Genomic DNA, 20,253 nt, shown 5'->3' with positions numbered 1-20,253 from the left:
AAGTATACATACTATTTAATAAGTACATATTTCAACAACCGTCTTTAGAACTAAGTTTATAAGGTATCGTATGATTTTTTTTTATTACGACGCATTCCTTCGTTTCATTATGAAAACATTTGGAAAAAAAATCACGTTTTGTCGCTCGTCTATCCTATCTTCTCCCCCGGCCTTTCTCTATTCTCTGATCAAAAATCAACGCGTTCCTACATTTCCCCTCTCTCTCTCTCACTCTCTCTCTCTCTCTCTACTCCAATCTTTCCATCGCTTCAATCGTTTCAAGTCTCTAACCCTTCTCGCCCCCATCCACCCGCGACTCACCAGTACATACTATATTAATAATAACCATTAATAGGTGTATAATCTATCTATCTATCTATCTATCTATTTATCTACCTACCTATCTATCTATCTACCTACCTATCTATCTATCTATCTATCCAACTATCTATCTATCTAGTAAAACAGCATCATATTAAAGTCTATCTTCCTCCTCCTCCTCCTCGTTATCCTCGTTATTCTCCTCGGACTCCTCCTTATAACCGGGATGCTCGGAGATCGCGTAGTAATTCCCGTTATAAATAACCCCCAGTTCCCGCAGCACGTCTCCCCTAATGATCGCCTTGATCGTCCAGTTGTAACACTCCTCGCTCTCGCTCTCGCGATCGAGCCGCTCAACGTCGAGGATCTTTGAGCTCAGCCGTTCGAGGATAATGCCTATATCCTTGATGCTTAAATGCTTCTGGTCTACGGTGAGCTGATCGATGAGCAATAAAAACTTCTCCGAGGTCACGATCTCGTCCTCCATGATCGTGTTCTCGGTCTCGGACTCGGAGCTGTCGTGCTCCTGATGATGGTTCTGATGATGGGGTAGATGAAAGCCACCGGCTGAGTTGCCGGCGAGTCGAGAGCTCGACTCCTCGTCGGCCGTGTCGCAGAAACGGACGTGGCCCTTGCTCAACCCTGCTCGTCTCGTCCCATCGGACAAGGACGACGGCGGCTGAGGCGAGGACGTTTGCGTCTGCGTCTGTTGCTGCTGCGACGGTTGCTGCTGCTGGTGCGGATGATGATGCTGCGCCTGGTACTGCTGGTGTTGAGCGTCCTGGATCGGCGAGGTGGCTACCGATTTGTGAACAGCGATCCTGCGGCCCTCCTCGTGCAGGGCGCAACAGTGAAAGTCGCACTCCCCGCTTGGGCCGCCGTCCGTTCCGTTAACGGGGCTCCCGTTCCTCGCCACCGGTTGATGGATGTGATTCGAGCATTCAGGCGTGTGGATATGAATGGTGGTACTGTCGAACGAGTTGGTACCCTGCTTCACCAAACGTCCTGGGATTCCGTGCGGTTGAGGCTGCAGCTGCGACGGCTGCGGTTGCTGCTGCTGCTGCTGCTGTTGTTGTTGCTGCTGCTGCTGCTGCTGCTGCTGCTGCTGTCGTTACCACGACGATTTTTAATCGTTTGTCTAGATCGAAGATTCGAAGCTACTACTGTGCGTATCGAGCTCGGTAGACGCGAGGTGACGCCTACCCGACTCGACTCGACGCGTTCGAGGCTTCCGGGCGTCGTCCTGGATCTCCATGGAACGTGACATTGGCGCTCGGTGTCTCCTGCGCCATCGAAATCGACTCGTTACCCGGAAACCTCGCGTGAATCGGTTCTACAGTGAATGGAAAGGGACTCGAGATAAAAGTATAGTCACGATCTCGTACCATGTCGTCATGATTTATCACAGTGATATGGGGGCTGGTGTAGCGGCTCGGACCGACCTCCGCCGCCAAGTGTCCTAGTTTCCCTCCGTAATTGATGTTGTCCAGGCTGGTCTGGATTACCAAAGGGGGACGCTGGCTGCCGCTCAGATCGGTTTTCTTAGTCGGCGAATACTTGGAGGCCTGCACGTCTTGACCCTTCTGCTGTTGTTGCGCTTGGGACGACGTCGACGAACGCTGGTCCCAGTGCAGCACAACCGTGACCCGTCCTTTATTGTCCATGATTTTCCACGACGGCGTCTCATCGTGCAGCTCCAGGGCGTGGATCGTTTCGCAAACTATTTTCGGTATCGCCGAAATCGCTGCAATCAGAAACCACATACCGTCAACTATCTCTGTCCCTCTATCTCGTTTCACCATGCAGGAGGAAATTTTTAACGCGCTTCTTCCCGCGTTAAACGCTCGACGAAGCGAGCCGTCGCCTCGTAACCAGTCCAAGGTACAAATATCTCACCTCTTGTTCTCTATAAAAATAACTCTCGAGACTCTACGTGGATATTTAGCCGTAGAACGTGGCTATCCTTGGAAAAGAGTGTCGCGTACGCTTTTCGCCGCTTGTTTACCTCGCAACGGGAGAACGGAATACGTGTAGATAAAAGCGGCTGCGGCGAACACGCTTCGATACCTTTCAGCTGACCACGCGTTAAGTTTCTTCCGAGGAATCTGGCGCGTTTCGCGGCCTATTTACACAGTTTTCCACGACGCGCGACAATAATTATGGCTAATGATCGGAGATAGATACCGGCGCGTATGATGTCGACCCCAGTTGGACACCAACGTTCACCATGCCGCAGCAACAGCAAGATCGTGTTATTCGCTAGGGTTTTGAAGTATTCACCGTCCTCGACCTGCGTCCCGTCCGACTCCAGCACTACAGAGACATTCTCGTTCTGCGGCACGCCCAATTTCTCCTTGCCTACGGGAAACGGGCGGGCAGGGAAAAAAGAAGAGAACAACGATTAGTTGATTCAGGACGGATGATTAGTTACGTTCGAAGCGTCGCGATTCGAGCCGTGAAAGAAGGAACGGGAAAATAAACTGGCAAGAAAGAGTGATGGATAGATCTTCCGCGTTACTAATCGCCTATCGCTCCTTCTTCCACGTCTCGAAACGCTTCGTGATCTTGTCATTCTATGGGTAACATTTCTTTTTTCTTTTTTCTTTTTGTTCTTTCTCTCTCTCTCTCTCCCTCCATCTCTCTCTCCCTCTCTCTCTTTCTCTTTCTCTGTCCGACGACCGCTGACGACGTTTCGATTCGATTTGATTTGATTCGATTCGAGTAAATGTTCTGCATAAAAAAAAGCGATACCTTGCGATCAGTAATCCAATATCTTGTGTGTCGTGAAAAGAAAGAAAGCACGTTATGTATATAAATGTCGTGTATCGGAGCAGCGTTTATCCGCGAGAAATCGAGCATCGAGGCAAAGACGACTCCGGTTCGGAGCAAAGGTAGAATCGTCGTGATACATGTATGTACGTATATATTATATACTTTCCAGAGCGAGTACCAGAGTCGTTACTTTCACTAGCGGTTTCAGAGGGCACGCTTCTTACCCTGGTGTATCAGTTCCTCGAAATTGCTAACACACAGTCCCTTTCTTACGTTACGCCAGCTGTCCCATATCTTAAAAGGTCTCTTGCTCCGTAACTCCTGCACAGAAATTAACCGTGGCAATTTTCGTCTTCACTCACCGTGTACATATTCCTAAACAAAACCTACCAGTTTCATTATTAGAAGTGCGATTACGAGCCGGTCTGAGGTGGAGGAAGGGGGCGGTGGTCTCGGATGAAAATCTTTGGATGAGACAGGATTTCGAAACGAAACGGGAATCAATTATCCTCGCGTCGGGGTCGAAGGTACGCCGAAATAAAGCAAACGCGTCTAGGCTACCGCTTCCACCCTTATCTATCGGAAAAATTCTCCATCAATGAGAGCGCGCGAGAGAGAGAGAGAAAGAGAGAGAGAGAGAGGATAGCTTTAAATGAGACGTAATTGCGTATAAAGGAACCGTAAAACTCTCGAGCCCCTGTGGAAAATGCTTATCGCCTAGATGTTAAGTGGAGTGTCTGCGCCGGGTCAACGGGAAAGTAATTTACCCTACGTGTTTTATACGCGATAACTAAGTAGAACAGACTATAAACAAAGCCTATCGCGTGCCTCGGTTGAGAAAGTATTATCGAATATCTATATATCCTTGCAACGGCTCGCGCAACGGCTTTCCTTCTCTCTCTCTCTCTCTCTCTCTCTCTCTCTCTTTCTCTGTCTACCCCTTCGGCTTCCACTTTTCGATGAGAAACTACGAACGTGAATTGATTCAGAACAAGCAGAGGAGAACGAGTTCGTAGAAATAAAAAGGTCGGGACAGGAGGAGACGGGAATTTCGGAGGTATTCGGGTTTTAGCTCGAACGACAGAGAGAAATAGGACGTACAGGACCAAAAACAGTATCCCAAGTCCTGGGTGGCGTGCAAATCGGTGGAAAGCGTTTCACGACTACCTCGCCGATCGTCTCGATAACAACGAGAAATCTAGCTTCATTTGGTAAAACAGCATAGGAATGTGGCTGCGTGTCCCGACGGCGGTGTTGGTGGACGGGGCTCGGGGCTGGGCGCAGGAGAAACCGAGGATTACTCGATTATCGGGGTTAAGGGGTCTCTGGATCGGGCAACGGGGACTCGCAAACGATATTAGAATAATGCGAGCCAGAGAGGAATATTATGTTTGGGTTGTCCCTAGTTTTCAACAGGGAGGCGCAAAGTGCACAGGGCGCAGACGCAGGCGCAACTTATGGTCGAAAACACTGACCTGATTCAATCATTCTCGGGTAACCGAACAAAAAAATCGAAAAGAAACTCAACAGAAACTAAATAGCAACGTTAACGATGATAATAGGGAATTGCGGGTAACGACGTTGACGATGGGAACGAGGATACAGATCGAAAGTAGAGAATGGAAGTTGAGGGGTGAAAGATCGAGGGAAATAAATGTAGAGAGGGGTGGGAAACGGAGGGAGCGTAAAAAGGCAACACCGTTCGCGAATCCTGTCTGTTTCACGTTCCGATTATTCGATCGCGTTCAAAGGAACCTCCGTCTATGGAGCACAGCCTTGGTAAACAATGCCGCGAACGCGGCGATTATCAGAGACGCCGGGATCGAGGCGACGCCGATCCCCAAGGGGTTTCGCGAACCGGGACTAATCGCATAACCTAAAAGGACAGCTGGGTCGTGGAGAGAGGATGGAAGGAGTAGTGCGAGAGGGTGTACGCGAGCACCGTGAGACCGTGGACGGGACGAATGCACCAACGGGTAGGGTATGCGGCATTTCCGTGCGTACGCGACGCGGATTCGCAACTGGCCCACGCACAGCATTCCGACATGGATGGATGGTGCACTCGCGCGGGCAACCCGCGTACCGTGACCTACGCGACGAACGACGCGAAGACGCGGAGGAGTAGGAGAGACGGGGTTGCGTTTAAAGACGAGATGTCGGTATAACGGACGGATGGAGCACACAGAGAGACAAGGGGCCAACGTGGATATAGAGAGCCAGGCACTCGCGGTCCTACTATCCGACTAGCTGATCGGTATATGAGAAATGCTATGGAAATGCGTACCTCTCTTGCCATTACGTCATATCCCTGCAGGTAAGGGACCGTCCCAGCAAGCACTTATTCAGAACGAACGAGCAAAGAAGCTGCACGTCGCATTATCGTAGCGGCAGGATGCTCTCGGGCACTGCTGTCCGCCCAGTCTTGCTTCCTCTCTCTCTCTATCTCTCTCACCCTTTCTTTCTTTCTTTCTCTCTCTCTTTCCTTCTCACTCCCTCTACTCTCGACCGTTTCTCTTTTCTTCGTATCCACTTTTCCTTTGACCCGGTGGTCCTCTCGCGATCTTTTCGCGAACGTTTCTCCCTCTCGTGCACCGTAACTACACCGAAACACCTTGCGTTGCGACACCGTTTCCTCTTTCTCTCTCTCTCTCTCTCTATCTTTCTTCCTCTCCCCCTCTCACCACCCTCTCTCTCTCTATCTATCTATCCATCCATCCATCCATCTAGCCATCTATCTCTCTCTTTCCTTGTTCGTATACGTGTATATACGTGGGTGAGTATGGGTGTAGATATATATATATATATATATTTCTATCTCTCTCTGTCCGTCAGTTCCGCGTTCTCTGTTCCTCCGGTTCTCTCGGTCAATCTATCCATCTATCTATCTATCCATCCGTCTGTCTGTCTATCTATCCATCCATCCATCCATCTATCTATCTATCTATCTATCTCTGGCGCGATGTTCGCGGTTTTTCTCTCTTTCTCTAGCCGGGGATCCTGGCGTGTTCTCTCGGTTACTCTTGTCCGGGGTTTAGCCGGCCGTTCGTGGTGGATTTCCGCACTGTATCAGGCCCGGTATCGGCGTGGCGTATCGCGCGAGCCTCGTATCAACGCGCGGGCCGTACGCGAGCGACCACCTCGCGGGAACACCTCATTCTAGCTGGCTCTCTCGCCGTACAATTACCCGATCTAAGATTTCACTAGCGCATATGGGGGCAAATTGTAACAGTGGCTTCCTCCCAGCGGTTACTGCGGCGACTCCTAGTTTTAGATCGATTCTCTCTCGGTGTACGTACAGACACCCTCGCCCTCGCCCTCGCCCTCACCCACGGCCTCTCCTTCTCCCCACGAGTTCACCCGCAACAACCTCGCCCCACGCGCGCCTCTCTCTTCCGACCGACTACCGCTGCCTTCGCGTATACCCCACGATCGAGCCCAAAGTGGCTACCCAGTGTTCCCGTCTACCCCGATCCCTCCCAGAGACGGTGCTGCCTTGCGTCCACCCTGCTGCCAACCCTCTACCGATCCGCTCAACGATAACGTCCCAGCTCTGCGTTACCGCCGTATCCCCCTGGCTCCGTCGATACTTTCTCACCGTTCCCGCTTTCCTTGACGACCGTCCCGTTGCCACGCCCGCAAATAACACGGAAACTGCCCTTTCCTCGGACGCTACCGCGTTCGCGTCGATTATGATCAACATCGCCCATCGAAGGATCGTTGGGAAGCCACCGTCTGCGAACGGATCGTTACCAGCCGCTCGAGATGAAGAGATCCGCGAGACACGCGAGATACCGGATGGGAATCGAAACGTGTGCTCGTTCGAGCAACTTTGCGACATGATCACCGAGCTGGAGAGAGACATCACCGATAAACTTCCATCGAACCTGGATTTCGACAACGACTCGAGCGAGAGGGATCTCTTGTTCCAATTGGAACCGGAAAAGGACAGATCGGAAGGGATGAGACCTGGCGAACATTTCACCACCACGTACGACGATATAATGTCCTTTTTGACGAACCTCGAAGACGGTATCCGATGATGATAATAATGATAAGTCGATCAGGAGTGCTGGTCTCTTAACAGTTTCGTATAAATTATCTGTTGCACGATCTAGGTTCACCTGGTGAGGCGAACGTGCCGGAAGTAGAGGGAACGATACTCGAAGAGATATTCGGTAATTCGCCGCAACTTTCCTTACCTTCAGTTAGCTACGATAGGTGAGAATAAAACGAGAGTGTATACATGTAGAATACGAAAGAAACAGTAGTAAAGTATCCGCACCCTGACAGCGTAGCTCGACCAACGTTCAAGGAAGACTTGGCCACAGCGTTGTTGCAGCTCGAAGAGAAGGATGCAGCGATATCTGTTCTAAAGGAAGAGCTGAAATCGGAGAGAAATGCGGCTCGCGAGAAACTCGAAGGTGAAAAGAAGAGGAACGGTCGCAAGTTCCACGAGCAGGAAGAGAAGTACAAGGGGATCGTTAGGAGGCATCAAAAGTTCATCGAGGAACTGATCTCGGAGAAAACTGTGCTAACAGAGAAATGCAACTCGTTGGCGCAGAGGGTGAAGGAGATCGAGATGAAAATGGAACGAGATTCGAAAGCCGCGGCTGACAGACACGCGGTCGAATTGCAGAAGGCGAAGGAACGATTCGCCGCGGCGGAGAAGATCAAACGGGAACGATGGATAGAGGCCAGGACGACGAAGATCAAGGTAACTGGATGGGTGATTCGTTTCACTGATCCAATCGATCGTTGTTATCGACTAACTGGCCACGAAATTTGAAGGAAATGACGGTGAAAGGGTTGGAGCCGGAACTGCGTAACATAATGGAACGGCACGCGGAGGAGATTCAAAGGTTGAGAAATGTGCACGCGAAGGAACTGCAGGACACGGAATTGAGGATCGTACGTCGTTCGAATGAACAACTGGAGCAACTGCGTCTCGAGTTGACGGCCAGTCACGAGAGGATGCTGAGCAACGAGACGAACATCTTACGAGCCAGGTGTGTGCACGCAGAATCGATGTCCAGCGGATCGACGTTTATGCTTGTTTATGCCCAGGTACCAGGAGAAACTGGAACAGCAGGAAAATATGTTTGAAACGCAACGAACGAAGCTCTCGGACGAGCTGCGCTTAGCTAGGGAAAAGTTCGAAGAGGAACAAGCGAAACGAGATGCCGAGCGAGAGGACAGCTTGCAGAGGGTGCATTCGAGGTATCAGGTAATTGATTGAGACGTCGAGGAACCTGCTAAATCTGGCGTTACGGTGATGAAACGATGACGAACGCTGAAAGTTTTAGCAAGAAATCGAGACTCTCAAGCAGCAACATTCGAACGAGAAAATTATGATTCGCGAGTCGTTGAAAGTGGAATGGGAAGCTTGGTTGGCCGACTACAACAGGCAACAAAGGTTGAGAATGGAACAAACTGAGAACAAAATAAGAGAAGAGTGTTACAGAGAGAGGGATCGTCAGATCGAGCTTGTTATCGAACGTTTAGAGAAAGATTCTCGAAACGCAAAGTTTACGCTTGAACAAAATTTTGATCGCAAGTTTAGGTAAAGATCGCACGAGTGGTATCTACGATATGATATTCGAGTCGCAGTTGCTCTGCTTTTCAGGACGCTCAAGGAGAAGTTCGAATTAGATTTGCGAACGGCGACAGACAATGAACAGGTTCATAAAGGTAAGTTAATAGAGGCAACGGATGCGTTGGAAAAAACTAAAATTGAACTGGATCAAACGGAAGCCAAATTGCAGCAATTGACGTCCGAGTTGAGTAATGCCAATCAGGTACTTTGGTTTTTGCGGGGCCGTTTAAAAATTGGTAGGCGAACAAATTTGTTACCATTTGGAACGATGAACAATATTCGTAGGTAATTGCACGGCTGAGTGTGGAAAAGGATGATGCGAGAAAGTTGGCCAGACAAGAAATCGAAGGAGAGAAGAGGGACTTGGAAGAAAAGATTGCCTCGCTTTACCAAGAGATAACTCGAATGGATAGAGACAGAGAGGAATCGATGGCTCGAATACACAGCAGGTGCGTAATTAATGAGAAACGGAAACTGCTTACGTATGCGTTTACAAAACATCTCTGATACATACGATCGTTTCGCGCGGGTTCGCAGAATAAAATTAGTAATGACGCAGAAGGTTCTAACGATCAAAAATTTGACCAAAGAATTGAACGACGCGAAATCGAAAATGAAACACTTGGAGAAATTGCTGGACCAACAACGGAAAGAATATATTCTAAAAAGTTTATAAACAAAAGTTAATAAATGAATTCCCATCGAACGGTTCGTATCGTTGTTATATTAATAATAGTCATTAATAATTTACACGTTTGTTTGATAAAAAACTAATTTGTGTCGCCATGCTTAACGCGTCGCTCTACTTAAATTTAACATTCAATGATTTCTCTCTAAATCAAGATGCTAGAGAGGAGATTATTATCTTGGGCGAATAGCAAACGAAAGAATGGAAACGCGAACGATATTTCTCTAGTTGCAAAAACTTGGATGGCTATAAAAATTTATTCAATTTCATTTCCTATGTGACATGTTAGACTTTTTTCACAATCTGCACGACATCCTCGTCGCATAGCACGTGATCTTTCCCTACTTTCTGCGGTTGATGCTTGACGGACGATCCCCATACGAGGGCGCTAAAAATGAATTGAGTTTAATTGAATCGAATTGGAAGGGATATTCAAGAGCAGAGGGAATACGTACTACTTGAACTCCTTCGCGATAGATCGGTGTAGTTTGTTGCAAAAATCTTCGACCGTTCGTCTCTCCCTGTTCAACACTACCGGAGAATTGTAATCCGGAAGTTGACCCTTTGGCTTGGTATATCTAAACGGGAATATCGATATCAGATCATCGCACGAATCGAATCGTTTTTGCATCGCTTACATTCTGACCAGCTGCAGGTATTCCCACATCTTCTCGAGCAGATCGTCAAAGTTCCACTTATGATGGGCAGAGATAGGTACGCAGTGCGGTATTTTATAAATGATATCCAGTTCTTCGATGCTAATTTGATCTAGACTCAAATGGAACAACTTACGATCGACGTTTCAAATCGTTCGATTTCAAATCAGTGCAAGCTGATGGTCAAAATGATAATTTCGTTTACCTATTTTGTTCAGCAGATAAATACACGGTACGTAGACACGATTCCCTTCGATGACATCGATCAAATCGTCGGACGTCGCGTCGTATCGCAAAGTAATGTCGGCATTGTGAATTCTATATTCCGACAGAATACTTTTCACCGTTTCTAAATCGAGTTCCGATTGCGCGCACTGCCAAACAATCCAACGATCTTAAATTAACGCGCTCTTCAAATCAGTATCGAAATAGTACGTATAATTACCGTAGTTTGGAAATTAATCCCGCCTTTATCCTTCTTACGGAACGTAATATTAGGCGGCTGTTTATTTAATCGCAAACCAAACCCCTCAAGCTCGTGTTCTATTAATCTTTTGTGCCCGAGTGGTTTCAATACATCCAGAACGATGAATATCAAACTGCAGGTTCTCGCAACTGCTATTACTTGTCTACCACGTCCCTTGCCATCTTTCGCACCTTCGATGATCCCAGGGAGATCGAGCAGCTGAAAAGTAGCATCGAACGTGTCTCCACCATTCTTTCTTTTTGTTTCTATGAATAAAAACGTAACTGTGACACCTGTATCTTTGCGCCTTTGTATTTTATACAACCAGGAACAGTGGTTAGAGTAGTAAATTCGTATGCTGCGACTTCTGAATAAACACCGGCAAGAGTACTCAATAGCGTAGATTTACCCACCGAAGGGAAACCTGTGAATGTGGAACGGAATTAAAACGGATTAAACCCAAGTTGTAACTCAGACGTTTCATTGGCTGCTCTCTCGTACGGACCAACGAACCCTATCCTAGCATCACCGGTTTTAGCTACTTCGAAACCTTGCTCTCCACCACCACCGCCACCTTTTGGAGTTATTAGCTCTCGCCTCAATTTAGCCAACTTTGCTTTTAACAAACCCAAATGACCGGACGTGGCTTTATTCTTTTGGGTACGGGCCATCTGCGAAGAAAACAATGTGTACAGAGAAAAGCAAGGTGCAAAGGAATTTTTTGGTAGACTAATTGAAGGTTAGAAACCTCGGCCTCGATGGAAGCGATCTTCTCCAGTATTGTGCTCATTTTGAGAAGTCCTCGAAAACCTTACTTAATTCTTGTTAACGTGTTTTAACGAAATTTCAGACAAACTTCCGTCAAGCTCTTTCCCGTTCTTCCATTACAAGATCGCTCGACTATCCCACTGCACCGGACAAGCCTAACACGTGTCGACGGGTTTAACAACTACGCGCACATGCCAACATTTGTTTAAACTCTGCAAATTCAACGCTGTACTCGTGGCGGAAATTTACGATTCGAGGATCGAGCAGCGTCGATACAAAAATAAAGTGCTGGTATATACAGGGTGAGCCACTGAAATATCAACCTGCGCGCAACCAACCACGCGATACCGCTTTCAACTTGGTTAGAAACGCAGAAACTCTGCAAATTGATCTGATACGTAAAGCTTTATTATTTATAAATAATATAAATAAATAATGTTAAAGTTGTGTTGTCAGGATGTATATTTTAATAGTTTTATTCTAATTTATCGTATATTTCCCGCTGTATAGGTAAGAGAGAGAAAGATATATAAGAAAGCTGTAAGATAGAGTGAGACAGATGATGTCGACTCTATTCTAGAACCCGTGGCGCCATCTCTGTGAAAAGTGCTCAAACTGGTCGCTCAGCATTATCGACAGCGAAGCGAACTACTAGCGACAGTGGCGCCATCTCTGTGGAAAAGGCTGAAACTACTTCGCGTTTTAGTTCCGCACTTTTTACAGAGATGGCGCCAGGGGTTCTATCAGGGTTCGTATTATCTGTCTCACTCTTTCTTATATATCTTTCTCTCTCTCACCTCTAAAGCGGGACATATAATTTATCTCACTATCTTTATTCAATGGAAATTATGGAATTGCTTTATTTAATTCGCAGTATTATAAGTTTCTAAATTTAAATTAATTAACGTAATTAAAATGAGAAAGAGAGAAGCAGAGAGAAGGGAAAAGAAGGGGAACAAAGTCAGAACGGCAACAGATGTGTAATATATATTAATTTTTTATTAGTATTCATTATTTCTAGAGGAATTGTTATATATTTTATGTAAATATATCTTAGACTATTTAACTGTATCGATAGATAGAAGATATATTATATTATAACTATTTGTATTATATAAATCTTCAGTTACATTGTAAATTGTGTACTTCAATAGTTTCATTGTAATTTATTGTATATTTCATTAATTTTATTGTAATTGATAGTATACATCAATAGCTTTAATGTAATTTCTTGTATATTACAATGGTTTTATTAAAATTTATTGTATATTTTTATAATTTTAGCGTAATTTATTATGCATTTTCCACTGTATAGGTAAGAAAGAGAAAGATATAGAAAAAAAACTATAAGAAAGAGTGAGACAGATGATACCGACCCTACTAGAACCCGTGGCGCCATCTCTGTAAAAAGTTCGGAACTAAATCGCGAAGTAGTTTCAGCCTTCTCCACAGAGATGGCGCCACTGTCGCAAGTAGTTCACTTCGCTGTCGATAATGCTGAGCGACCAGTTTGAGCACTTTTCACAGAGATGGCGCCACGGGTTCTAGAATAGAGTCGGTATCGTCTGTCTCACTCTTTCTTATAGTTTTCGTATATATCTTTCTCTCTCTTACCTCTAAAGTGGTAAATATACAAGAAATTACAATGAAATTACGAAATATATAATAAATTATAATGAAACTACTGAAACATACAAGAAATTACATCAAAACTATTGAAGTATACTATGAATTGCAATGAAACCATTGAAATATACAAAAAATTAGACCCCAGAGATAAGACTCCAACTGGAAAATATAATAGTAAAATGCATATAAAAATGAAATATTGTTATGTATCAAGACATATTTTAATATATATATACTTGTCTCAATGTTAAGTAAATTAAAAATATTCGATATGTATTTAATTTTAACTATAATGAAGTCAAACAGTAAATTTTCGCCTAAGAAAACTCCATAATTACTATTAATTCGATCGTTCTCGACGAATAATTATGTAATAAGAGCGTATATATATATTTAATTTTCAGGAAAATTACGTGCAATCTTACGTACTCTAAGGTATATAGCTAAGCGCATGTATTTGCTCCATAAATGCAGAATTTGACCGATGGTGGAGGATCATGTCGCACTTGCTGATCTACCAGATGGTGGAGGACCATTCTGCGATTGTTAATCTTCTTCGTGGTGGAGGACCTCGACTGATGGTGAAGGACCATTCAAAATATCTCAACGATACCTTATGAGAACACACAGAGAATACATAGATGTAACAAAAGCTGGATGAGATTAAGAGTTTAAAAATGGATCTTAATTGGAATATTATTTAAAATAGTATATATGTAACTTCAATATATGTAAAATACATAAGCAGTTGTATATATTATATATATACTACTGCAATAAATCGCAACGAGCATAAATTTCAAAGTAATATATCAAAATTGATCGATTCTGAACAATTATAGTATAATAATGTGATTGCGTAAATGGTTGAAGGGTGGGGAGACACAGGTTGGGAGAGGGTATAAAAGGTCGTGCAGTCGCCAGCACAAGCTCTTTGCGTGCCTAAACGTCAAAGCAGAAGGGTCTATGGTTGGAGGGGGGTGTTCTGTGACTAAACGTGAAGGAGTTACTGGTGGAGGTGCTTCTGAGGGACAAGCCAAGGGTGGAGGCGCTTCTGGAGAACAAGCCAAGGGTGGAGGCGCTTCTGAAGGACAAGTCAAGGGTGGAGGCGCTTCTGATGGGCGGAACAGGGGTTGAGGCGCTTCTGATGGACGGAACAGGGGTGGAGGCGCTTCTGATGGACAAGCCAAGGGTGGAGGCGCTTCTGAAGGACAAGCCAAGGGTGGAGGCGCTTCTGATGGACAACCCAAGGGTGGAGACGCACATGATGGAGTCGCTTCTGATGGATGAACAGGAGGTGGAGGAGCATCTGGTGGAGGCGCTTGGGGTGATACAAGTGATGATTGGTGAGTGAACAATTTTAAGATTTAACTAGTTTGTAGTGGGTGTAATTGCAATTGAATAAAAGATGAATGACGTGGGGGCTATTATACCAATCAATTAGCAATAAATTTTAATTATTTGGAACTTGCTATCATTAATTTCAAGTATATCTTGCTCTAAATCGTTACCTTCAAGTGGTTTGTTCAATTTTATTAAATTAATTCTGCGTTAAACTATACTGGAATTGAAGTTCCATTATTGGGTCCCTGCGTAGTCACCTCCACGGGGTGGACCTGGGCACTTGATATCGTTTCCGAGAGACCGGTCTCTCGAAAACGATATCATGCTAAGGACTACGCACGTAGACATAAGTATAATTGTAAACTCGATACTAAAAGTACCAGAATCAGTTAAAAGATTACGATTTATAACTTTTGTCTTGTGTAAAGAGTTCATAGATTTACTTTCACTATTCCATTGATTTATTTTATTATCCAACTATTATTTCATTAATTTTGCAGTAGATTAGAATAATTTAATCACTGGTACTTTTAGTATCGAGTCTTTTGCAGTACAACTTAAATCTTTCAAGTCCTTTTCAGGACTTTGAAACTTTAAGTTGGATTGCAAATAGTATAAGTTAGTTTTAACGAACATATTTGTACATTCACATAATATAATATTATAACTGTGTAACCTAAATCCCTTCTATCCTGTTTTCCCTAATTTATCTCAATCGAGTATAATTATGGTCGTCGTTAATCAGTTCATTGGGTATCATTTTCATTATTTTTCTCTCTGTGGTGTTTGTTCTCGACGAAGGGTTGTTCTGTAAAGCAGTTTCACTATTCTTTTTTTCATTTGGAAATGAGAAAACGGTATTTCCGGTGAATACAGCGTTGGAGTTCCATCTTTTCCAAGATTCTTTCCAACTATTTCACGTGAATGTTATGTTTTTCTCGTCATTTGATGGTTGATATCCATTCCGTTACTTCTTCATTTCAATTTCTACGTTCGACGCTGGATCACAGATGAATCGCCGTTGGATCGCCGTGGGATGCGTGCGTTCTTAGTTATAAGCACTTAGATTTAAGTAATTTAATTGTAAGTCAATTGTAATAAAATTGTAAAGAAATCCATTTTCTTATCCGAAGTGAGAAATAGCCATTTCTATAATCGCGTGTAGTCAGTACCGATAAACACGCGTTACATTCTCCCTTGAGTATTCTAAGTTTCTGTTACGTGAAATCGCTTCACGTATTTTTCTTTTCTTTTCTTTTTTATTCGCTCGAGATTTAGACTTCCATTTCCACGCAGCGAAATAGTCGATACTCAATCAAACTGATGTGGTTTTCGGAGCCCATTGAGATTTCGCAGCCCTTGTCGATTGGTACGCCCGTTGGGTACTCGACTTGGGTATAGGCTTAGTACATTGGACGCGCTCACCGCGGTTCGTTCCGAGTAGCTCCTACCCCGTGTCGCTGGGGTCTTCGGACCTGCTGTAAGACGACTTGGGGCGGTCTACGAAGTTCGTTCTCGTCGGTGGGCAATGCGTCCTACTGCTAAGTCTCGCTGAATTCTTGATGGTAGCCGCATTCACCATTGGGGAGAGCGTGGTATCAGCTGTTTCGTTGTAAGACGTGGCATAAATATTATTTGCTCGCGATTCGCGTCGGGTATGGTTCACCTAGTGACTAGTATCGAACCATCGGGTTAGAATCCTCTCGCGAGAATGTAACGCAGGTTTATCGATACTTGTTCGTTTTGATCGCGTCGCGAATTTTATCTCAATTCTTAGTTGAAATTAGTTTCTTTTCTTAACTTTAACTTAACTTAATTTTGTTTCCATTTTTACTAAACGTCATCGTGTTAAATATCGTATCGTAGAACACTTTAATTTTGCTAAAGTGTCAGTAGATTCACTTAAAAAATTTCACTTCTGGTAGGATAATGGCATTTCTTGTTATCCCACTTTCAAAGTCCATACTGCAATTTCTGAAAATCTATGTGAGATTTTGGAAAATGTATTATGGATTTCGTGTTTAAATGATTAAAGTAGAGTCAGTCCTCGGTACCTTCTGTACCGAGAACACATATATGTAATGGAGGGTGGATGGGATTAGGGTACTTAGGGATGGGTCCCTGCGTAGTCACCTCCCCGTTGGTGGACCCGGGCCCTTGGTAACGTTTTCGAGAGACCGGTCTCTCGAAAACGGTATCAAGCTAAGGACTACGTGATAGAATTATATCATTTGTAGGAGTTAAGTCGAAATCCTAAGATACAATTACTAAATAAGTTGTATAAAATGTATATACTTGAGAAGAAATAAAGCATACCTGAAAATTACTTTTTACCTGCAATTACTTATTACTTTCAATCACCTCTCCAGAACTTATAATTATGTTATGACCTTTCAGGTTTAGCTTTCTTGCAAGAGATGGCTCCACGATGGAAATCCTTGTACCATCGATCCCATATCTTTTTTTTAATATATTCGCATAGAGGAATGAATGAAGTCATCAGACGATTGTATATCGTTGTCTTAATTCGAGATGCGTTCTTTTTATTTCTAAACTTTTCCAATCCGTAATCATATAATCTGCATCATCGATCGGGATCGTATTCTTTAAAGAACATCGATGCACGCCTAGAATATTATATTTGAACTTCTGATCGTCTGAAATCGAACACGTAGAAGGAAAAATCTACGAGTTTAATAAAAACGTGATATCCTTGACAGAAAAGGATTCTTTCTCTCGCAAGTGCCTCTATATTAGGGTACGCCTAACACCGTGGTGTATCAATGTTCGTGTCGTGATGTTACTCCTCTGGCATTTAATACCGAGGATGCTCACTGACTTCATCGAAAGGTTATGCATTCAAGGATTACGTTGATTGCGGTAGACCAACGTGAATGAGTGGTTTCAGGATTTCTAATCTCTCTCGTTCGGCAAGTACGAAGTATCTCCACGAAGAATATTCACCCTATTGCTTATCTTGTGTAATTGTCACCTATTGCGTTTAGAAAGCATACCTGCTGATCGTTGCAATATCCCATATATCATCACGGTACAAACGTGTTCGTTAAAATTATCTTATTCCCCCTCGAACGAGAGTCATCGTAGAGATTTTGTGGAGATGTCTTCGCACAGGCACGCGTGCCAACGTTGGTAGAAAAGAAAGTCCAAAAAGATGACAGTCTGCGTAGAAACAATATGAAGGTTTATCGGGAGTCTAGCGAGAACGTGGATGAACTTTGTGTGTGATTTATAGGTTACAGGCTCTTTTAGTCGAAGACACTTGGAGGCCTGAAAGGTTACAGCAAGCATGCGGTTTACCATTAAATCCTTTTTATAATGTACTTTTTACTCAAACAGTATTTCACTCACCTAGTTTTATTGTACGTAAAAGAATCAGCCAAAAAGCCAATGCTAGAACAGCGATGGGGAACGAAGTAAGTAACCCTGGCTTCTTCCCATTAGATTCACCGGAAGGATTGTGCAAAAACGGAACAGAGAGAGCCTAAACGAACGATCAGAACCGGCTAAATAATCGTCCTCGCGCTTTTCCTCGAGATTCTATCTACCCCAGCGCTTCCCATTGCGCAACCTGGTCTTCGTTTCCTAGTCCCCATGGGCAGGAAGATGCCACGGCGAAGAATAATCCGGCTGACAATAACGCGTGTGTTACGCGATCGCTCGTGTTAGCCGAGCAACAGCTCGTTTTACCAACAATTACAAGAGCTGACGGCGCGCGTACCCAGCCAGCGGTAGAATAAAAAGAGAGAAAGAAAATTAGTTATTTCCTGTAACAGATCATACCGGGATATGGCCCCGACCTGTCGAGGGAACATCCTTTCGATCGGTTCGACTGCTCTCCAGGCTTCGTCTTCCCTCAAGGTTCCACGATACGAAAGTTCACCAGATAGAAGCGTGTCTGGACTGTGCGTGACACTGATTGCCGATTTCGTAACGTTACACGGGACGTAGATCGTCGATCAGATCCCGATAACTCGTCGAGGATGTTGCTTTTATACGTGTAAAGGGATTTTTCAGTTATCCGGTGTTCTCCAGACGTTAGAATGCGATCGAAGTTAATTCCAGCGACGAAACCTAAAAGCAGAGAAAAGAGAGATCAGAGGTGGGATTGTCTAGGTGTTATATACGACTTGGCACTGTTCAGGGACAACAGGAACCGCGAAAGCGGCCTGATCTATTCATCGAGGGTGTAAGAGAGGAAGAGGAGGAAAAAATGGTGCTGCGAAAGCGAGCAGAATGACAATACATCGGTGGCAACACGTTTCAGTCGAACGGTGTTCAAAGATGTCTAACTTCGATAACGCGGCAGAGAAAGTCGAGTGGTGTTTTTCGTTCTTTTCGCGGAGAGAAGTGTATCGGCGGAAAAGGAGGGAAAACGAGACGACAGGATCCCCAGCCGAGCGGACAACGCATCCTTGTGCTAGATTCGACCCGGCAACGACACATTCGTACCGCGAAACCGATCCTGCGATTTCGCGATTCCGCGGTTGCGACACGAATCGACAAACTGTACGGAAAAGTTGAAACTGGGGGGGAAAATTCGAACGTAGCCGGGCGAAATACCTGGCCAGGGAACGGAGAGGTAACTTCATGAGAGACGCGAGACGCGTAATTAAGATGTAGCAAAGTTGCACCATTTCTCCAGTAATGAATGCACGCTTCCTACGCTTCCCCCAATTAACTTTTGATCCGCTCTTTCTAATGAAACTCGACTCGGATCACGCAACATCCCGCGCGCTTTCATCAATTTCGCTCCTCTGTTTACGTTCTGCTACACTCGACGGGGGCGGGGAGGGGTTTTAATACGCCGTTAAACGCGAGAAACTTCTTTTCCTCGGCGAGGTCTGCGAACGAATTTGTACAACGATTTGCATGGACGCGAGAGGTTCCTAAAGACACCCGAGGCATGAATTCAATCTTCTTGGGTGTATTGTTGGAACAGCCGGGACTAATTAGCGAACCTCTCGCTCCTCTCGGCTGGTAGTTGTCTCTCACGAGAATTGCGCATACGCGAGCCCCTCTTCCTCGTCAACCATCGCGCTTCTTTGCCCCGAATGCTCGATTCAAATACAGATTTACGTAACAATCGGATTATTTGGTCGAAGACTCCGATTACCCTGCTCTTTCGAATAACGATCTCGATAAAAATTCACTCGTATCTCGCGATTACATCGTTCGTTGATTTACGACTGTAAAAGAATTTCGTTTTCTCCAAATCGAGACGATAAACAAGATTCGTATGCGATCTTTATGGAGATCGATATTTTTTTAAAAGCACGTACGCGCCTCTCGTAAATCTACCGACAAAGAGAGGAGGGCTCTGTAAGGAGTGAACGGGTTCGGTAATTGCATCCGAAAGGGGCGTCGAAGCGGAAGTCCTTTCCCGTGGCAGGCATTTTTTCGTCCCAAAGTCAAGCACTCGCCCGCGAAGTTCATCAGCCAAGATCTCACCTCGAGCAGCGGAGAGGAATCCAGCCTCGGTCGTCTGGAAAGTCTCTCTCGGAACCGGCCGCTTGTATAACTTCCACGTTCCAAGAAGCGGCGTTCGGCCCTGGTTTATGCAACATTTCCACGGGTGATTCGCGCACGCACGAGACAACGCTCGGTGTTATTCTCGTCGGTGAAAGTTACGCTGATTTACGCGGCGTAGCATCGCGACGCGAGTCCTCGAATCGGAAGCTGACCCATCCGCGAATTAAGGAACGTCTGGCGGTCTCGATTTCTGGACGGTATCGAGACACGATCGTTGAGAAGTATCGATTGTTCTCGGCTTGTCGAGCGAGCTGGAAACAATATTGGGAATCGAACAGAGGAGGGGGTCATTGTGCGAGCAACGTTCCCGATAAAAAGTGGAGCACTTCCCATCGTTTGCTATTGGAAGAAATGCGCGAACCTCGCGAATCATCGAATCCCCCGTAATCATGGGAAAGATTTCTCTTCGGATAGGAGCGCGTTACGATAGCGATAGAAACGTCTGGCCCGTTTAGAACGATCGGTG

At 45.0% G+C, this 20,253-nt stretch overlaps 3 protein-coding genes across 8 annotated transcripts; 1 reads left to right on the top strand and 2 right to left on the bottom strand.

Annotated features, from left to right (window-relative positions):
* Positions 1–276: 276 nt before the first annotated feature.
* On the bottom strand, positions 277–5,765 carry Drep2 (DNA fragmentation factor-related protein 2). 6 transcript variants are annotated; one of them, XM_076902230.1, is made up of 5 exons: positions 5,378–5,765; positions 3,318–3,414; positions 2,506–2,679; positions 1,688–2,065; positions 277–1,431 (listed from the first exon to the last, which is right to left on the bottom strand). In XM_076902230.1, exons 1-5 carry the CDS (start codon positions 5,387–5,389, stop codon positions 476–478), a joined length of 1,617 nt encoding a protein of 538 aa, XP_076758345.1. In that variant the 5' UTR covers positions 5,390–5,765; the 3' UTR covers positions 277–475. The 6 variants fall into 6 exon arrangements, with proteins under 6 accessions (XP_076758345.1, XP_076758346.1, XP_076758348.1 ...); XM_076902231.1 differs by having other exon boundaries at positions 277–1,428; XM_076902233.1 differs by having other exon boundaries at positions 277–1,426; positions 1,707–2,065.
* Positions 5,766–5,872: 107 nt separating this feature from the next.
* Positions 5,873–9,388, top strand: Dila (centrosomal protein dilatory). The gene is made up of 10 exons (XM_076901178.1): positions 5,873–6,168; positions 6,323–7,122; positions 7,209–7,311; positions 7,384–7,807; positions 7,882–8,099; positions 8,158–8,317; positions 8,397–8,653; positions 8,717–8,888; positions 8,972–9,135; positions 9,224–9,388. The coding sequence occupies exons 1-10, from the start codon at positions 5,873–5,875 to the stop codon at positions 9,360–9,362; spliced, it is 2,733 nt and encodes a 910-aa protein (XP_076757293.1). The 3' UTR covers positions 9,363–9,388.
* Positions 9,389–9,616: 228 nt separating this feature from the next.
* On the bottom strand, positions 9,617–11,389 carry 128up (GTP-binding protein 128up). Its single transcript, XM_076900158.1, has 8 exons — positions 11,245–11,389; positions 11,002–11,167; positions 10,790–10,920; positions 10,476–10,715; positions 10,236–10,404; positions 10,013–10,142; positions 9,830–9,952; positions 9,617–9,762 (listed from the first exon to the last, which is right to left on the bottom strand). Exons 1-8 carry the CDS (start codon positions 11,284–11,286, stop codon positions 9,660–9,662), a joined length of 1,104 nt encoding a protein of 367 aa, XP_076756273.1. The 5' UTR covers positions 11,287–11,389; the 3' UTR covers positions 9,617–9,659.
* Positions 11,390–20,253: the final 8,864 nt, after the last annotated feature.

Source organism: Xylocopa sonorina, chromosome 9, assembly GCF_050948175.1.
Source record: "Xylocopa sonorina isolate GNS202 chromosome 9, iyXylSono1_principal, whole genome shotgun sequence".
Lineage (NCBI taxonomy): Eukaryota > Metazoa > Arthropoda > Insecta > Hymenoptera > Apidae > Xylocopa > Xylocopa sonorina.
Note: the sequence above shows the minus strand (reverse complement) of the source record. Positions and strands in the feature narration are given on the sequence as shown.

Bases quoted from the DNA above. Each gene is read 5' to 3' on its own strand.
- 128up (XM_076900158.1), bottom strand. From the start codon at position 11,286: ATGAGCACAATACTGGAGAAGATCGCTTCCATCGAGGCCGAG. The intron at 10,716-10,789 runs GTGTCACAGTTA...GCTACTTTTCAG, and splicing joins ACAAAGGCGCAAAGATACAG to CTGCTCGATCTCCCTGGGAT. The intron at 9,953-10,012 runs GTAAGCGATGCA...ATTCCCGTTTAG, and splicing joins TACCTGCAGCTGGTCAGAAT to ATATACCAAGCCAAAGGGTC.
- Drep2 (XM_076902230.1), bottom strand. The intron at 2,680-3,317 runs GTAAGAAGCGTG...CGTTTCCCGTAG, and splicing joins CGAGGAACTGATACACCAGG to GCAAGGAGAAATTGGGCGTG. The intron at 2,066-2,505 runs GTATCTATCTCC...TTCTGATTGCAG, and splicing joins GGTCGACATCATACGCGCCG to CGATTTCGGCGATACCGAAA.
- Dila (XM_076901178.1), top strand. From the start codon at position 5,873: ATGGGTGTAGATATATATATATATATATATTTCTATCTCTCTCTGTCC. The intron at 8,100-8,157 runs GTGTGTGCACGC...GTTTATGCCCAG, and splicing joins ACGAACATCTTACGAGCCAG to GTACCAGGAGAAACTGGAAC. The intron at 8,318-8,396 runs GTAATTGATTGA...TGAAAGTTTTAG, and splicing joins GGGTGCATTCGAGGTATCAG to CAAGAAATCGAGACTCTCAA.